The sequence below is a fragment of the Micromys minutus genome, assembly GCF_963924665.1.
Source record: "Micromys minutus genome assembly, chromosome: 1".
In the NCBI taxonomy this organism is placed as follows: Eukaryota; Metazoa; Chordata; class Mammalia; order Rodentia; family Muridae; genus Micromys; species Micromys minutus.
Genome location: NC_137969.1, coordinates 17,686,011 through 17,690,738, shown reverse-complemented (window position 1 = coordinate 17,690,738; position 4,728 = coordinate 17,686,011). Strand labels below are relative to the sequence as shown.

General features: G+C 47.3%; 1 protein-coding gene across 1 annotated transcript; it reads right to left on the bottom strand.

Moving 5' to 3' along the window:
- Positions 1-227: 227 nt before the first annotated feature.
- LOC308424644 (fibroblast growth factor-binding protein 1-like) lies at positions 228-983 on the bottom strand (the record flags this gene model as incomplete). Its single annotated transcript, XM_080921734.1, has 1 exon — positions 228-983. One exon carries the CDS (start codon positions 981-983, stop codon positions 228-230), a length of 756 nt encoding a protein of 251 aa, XP_080777860.1.
- Between the last annotated feature and the right edge of the window lie 3,745 nt (positions 984-4,728).

Below are 4,728 nucleotides of genomic sequence, written 5' to 3'. Positions count from 1 at the left end.
CTGAGGTAAACAGTCTCTGAAAAGCACATCCAAAGATATGAAAAAAAAATAATAATAACAATAAAGCACATTCTAAAACATAGAAACAAAGTTTACAAAATCTGTTTAAATACTTCATTTTGTTCCCGTATTAAAAATGTTTTTGTATCTTGATGGGAACTTGGGGACTTTCCAGCCGACAGTGGGGCTCTAATACCACCTGTCTTAGGCTGCTCCCTCTGACTTCATTAGCATGATGTAGCCTGTAACATATTAAGGAAAAACGTGCAGAGGGAGCTCCAAGATTCCCCACAGAACTCCAGGGCAGTCTTCCTTTGGTTGAGCACATCTGGGTCCTCTAGACACTCTGGATCTTTGATGGCCACAGTCTGGGTCGCAGTTGGACTTGGGGTGTTGTCCTCTTTGACCTTGTTTGGCTCCATGGAGACAGCTTCTTGGACCTTGTTGTGCTCCCCTGGGGAGACCTCTGTTTTCTCCTTCCTGGGCTTCATCTCCCCATGTGCATCGGGGTTTACCAGCTTGAGGTTAGACTCTGGAAATTTCTTTCTGCACACTCTGGTCTTCAGGACAGTCTTAGAGTTCCCACAGATATTTTTTTGTTTGCGAAGCGCACGGGCAACTTGTTTCCAGTAGGTCTGGTCTTTGTCGTGTTTAAGGCAGCCGGTTGGATCACCAGCAAAAACACAGGAAAACTCCTGATCAGCTTGTGTGCACTGGACCTTCAGGCTGATGCCCAGCTCCTCCTCAGTCACAGCCCATCTGCATGTGGCTTGGTCTTTGGTGACAAACTTGCCGTGGGTCATAGATTTGGATGCCTTGCTTCTCTGCTTATTCTGGGTCTTCTCCAAGGAAGGGGACATGCCCTCTGTAACCTCCTCTGTTGTGCCGTGTGGTGCATTCTGGGCTCCCTTTCTGCCCTTTTCTGAGAGCACCGGAGCAGCCAGGAGAAGGAAGAAGAGCAGGATGAGGCTGTGGGTTCTCATGGCATCAGCTGGGTAGACGGACAGAGGCAGGTGAGCGCGTGGCAGCATCCAATGGCTGCCTCCCTCCACTCCCACCCGGGCTGGCCCATTTTAAGATCCACTAAGCAGCCTGCCTGCTCTCATTTCTACTTTGAAGAAAGTTACACCTCCTTTCCTTCTCCACTGCATGAGCCCATGACCTTCCTCCAGTCACTCACTCAGACGGGGGGGGGGGGTGGGGGGGGTGGGGGGGGTCAGGCGCAGGCTGCGTTTCACTTTCTCTCAGCTGAACGTTATTACCACCGTGAGTGAGAAAGTCCCAGGCCTCAAAGAACTCACACAACCCAATGGGGGGGGGGGGGGGATTTAAATAGCATCAGCTAGGGACTTTCCTCCTTCTCAGTCCTCAGTATAATCTTGGAAAAGCCATTCTTCCCCTCTAGACCCCTTGACTATCTCCAGAGAGAGCTGGGTTTCTCCGCTATCATCTCCGCTATCATCCACTCGGATACCAATGACCACCAGCTGGGAAAGGGCGTAGTAGGAGGCATAGAAGTGTTATGAAAAAGATATGTTGACTCAGAGTTGAACATGCACGGGGTTTGACACACTGGGCTGGGTGTGGCTGTGGGAATAGAGGGGAAAGTTATGAGGAAGAGCCCCAGGAAGGCGAGAAGGTTGGGGAGGACACTGAACTTGATGGGGCTAAATTAAAACAGGGTGGAGAAGGACGAGTTTCAGATAGAAGGCAAGACCAAAGGTGAGGCTTATAACTGAGGTCAGTGTATATACAGATATATATACATATACACATATATACATATATATGTATATGGTTTTTATGATATATATACACACACATATACATGTACACTTTATGAGGTATAAAGCTATAGGTAAAGGCAGAGGAGGCCTATATAATTATTTGCCATCTACTGGGTATTAAGCAGAGCCCTACCAATCGATCCTCACCCCTGTCAATCTACAAAAGGGCTTGCACAGGGGCTGTCAATGTACCACCCCCAGGCTGGCACAACTAGGGCTCAGAAAGAGAAGGGAGTTGGTGAGGATATCTTGATGGACAGAGAAGATGGAGTGGAAAAGCCAAAGTGAGTCTCCCTTTCTAGCCACCCTTACTACTCACTTCTTGCTTTTCACCTTTGTTCTGCTCTTCAGAAAATAGCAAAAAGAAACGTCAGACTGTACAAGAGTTGGTATGGCGTCAAAGACGATCACCCGGTAATTCTTTTAAAAACATTAAATCTGTGCTTTAAAAAAAAAGTGGGAATTTTTGTCTGAAAGGTAGGAAAAGCCACAATTTCATTTCTGCCCACCTGGAAGGTTAGAAAAGGGAAAGGTCCTGAGAGACAGGAGGCTAAAAGAGCCAAGGAGAGAGACCTGCTTCTCCTGGCATTGTGATACAGCTTTTATGTCCCCATAATGTGGTCCAGACCCAAGGAGGTCCAGGGGCTAAGAAGTGGGTAGCAAACTCATAAGATTGGACTGGCAGGATGGCCCTGAGGAAGGAGGCGCTTGCCAAGCAGGCCTGATGCTGCTGAGTTAGATGCCCAGAACCCGTGTAAAGGCGGAAGGTGAGAAAACCAGCTTCTTTTTATGTTATCCTCTGCTCTCCGTGTATAAGCCCCCATCCCTCAAATCACACACACTAGTTAATACTAACAATAACAATAGAGATTTTATATCACACACACACACACACATACACACACACACACACATACACACACACACACACACACACACACACACACACACACACACACACACACACACACACACGGGCGCACGCAGGTTTAAAAGAGCCAGGCTCACCTTCCTGTGAGTATACAGACGCAGGTGCTGGGGTATGCAGGCTTCCAGTGCTCACGCTGGGGTGCAGGCTTCACTATTCATACAGGAGCTCAACCCGGGCTTTTATAACTCACTTACTGATTCAGCCACACCCCTCCGGGAGAGTCAGTTCCTGGAGGGAAGGTGCTCACCTGCAGGGGTTTGCATTTGCCACCAGCCCTCCTCGGCCTTTCTCATCCAGTGGCCCCATCAAAATGTAACTCAGCCTTGCAAAATTAAGGCAGGGACCCCAGCAGCGACATATATTTGTGAACAGAGGAAAAGAAACTTATTATTTAATTGTAGCTGCCAAACACTGAGCCCATTCTTCCCATATTCTCTCCAGTGGCTCTTCCCCTTTCATAGATGGGGAAATTTGCACTCAGTAACAAACTGTAAATGGGTCAGGATTCACGGAACTGGTAGGGATGGATCTCTGGTTTACACCCAGGACTCCCAGCACCCGTGGTCTGAAATCCTCCCACCTGGCTGTCTTCAGGGACAGTTTTGACAATGAGTGAGCGAAGTCGCTGAAACCTGTTTCTGACTTCCTGGTTGCTCCGAGCCAGCTGGACTCACCGTGTGGGCAGATGAATCTGTGGGCCCCGGAGATGGTGGAGAGATAATGCGCCACAAATGGAATTTCATTTAAAAATATTTGCCTTCGGGTCATCAGAGAGAGCTTGCACAGGTCACCCCGTCGCAGGTAGTCTCCCTCCAGATACACCTATGTAGGGAATCTTGGCCACAGCCACGCACCAAACTGAGTGACAGTCTACACTCTTCAATCTTCTTCTCCAGTCCCTGCCTGGTCCCTTTGAGCACAGTGTAGCACTTAACTGCAGCTCCCAGCAGGCAGCCCACTGAAGTCTTTCCGGGGGCAGAGCCGGTTAGATCTCCTACTGAGATCTAAAGCCGTTTTCTTGGAAAACAGGCTTCTGGGTGAGAGTGTGGGGCGTCGTTTTTTGAATTCGGTGTTTCTCATTAGGTTGGAATTTTGTCATTGCTTAAACGCTCTATCACAGAGTTTAAATAGCAAGTGCAACTTTTTGGTGACGCTAAGCAAAGAACACAATGAATATTACTAATACTAATAAATTGGTAGTTGCCCACCAGTGAAAGCGGTGACTGAAGGCCTCTCTCATGCAGGCTGTTAGGTCACTGGGAGAGAAATACCATGTTCAAAACTGGTTTGATTTGCATGTGTTTTACACAGAACCGCTTGTCCGGAGAGTGTTTGAGTTGGGTGTGTTTGGGCTCCGAGGTGAGTTTTAGCTAAGAGCAGGACTATCAAACCATCCTAGCCATCAACCCAGCTCTTTGGAAGTGACCTCATGAACAGAACACTGAGTTACTTCATTGAAGCAATATCTATCTGTTGGTCAGATAAGTACATTGAAGCCTTTTCAGTGACAGAGGAAATGGGGGAGGGGCGGGCGGGGCTGGGGAGGGGCGGGGCTGGGGAGAGGTCTGGCTAAACAAACAGTAAAATCTAGTGAGTGCAGTAAACAAGTACTCTTGTTGGAACTATGCGAAGAACCTGCGTTCCAAGTTTTAATTCTGAGGTCTCTGAATCCCTGCTTAGCAGTCAAAAGACACCTGCTGCTCAACTGTCTTCTGTAGAGCATCAGAGACTGTGTTCACACCACAGCGTGTAAGAAGGGAGACTGAATAGCTCTTCACATTCCTTGACCTGCAGGAGAATGAACTTTTCAAACCAGTTAGTATCAACTCCTTTTGTTAGGTGTGTTCAATTGTTTCAGATGCTGAGTCAACCTAAAAAAAAAACTTAGTTTTAGTTTAGACTAATCAAGAAGTAACTAGGGATTTTTTTTTTTTTTTTTTTTTTTTTTTGTTAGCTTTAGCTTGTTCTTGAGTAACAGTTATTTCAAACATGACTCTTCTTTCTGAAAAA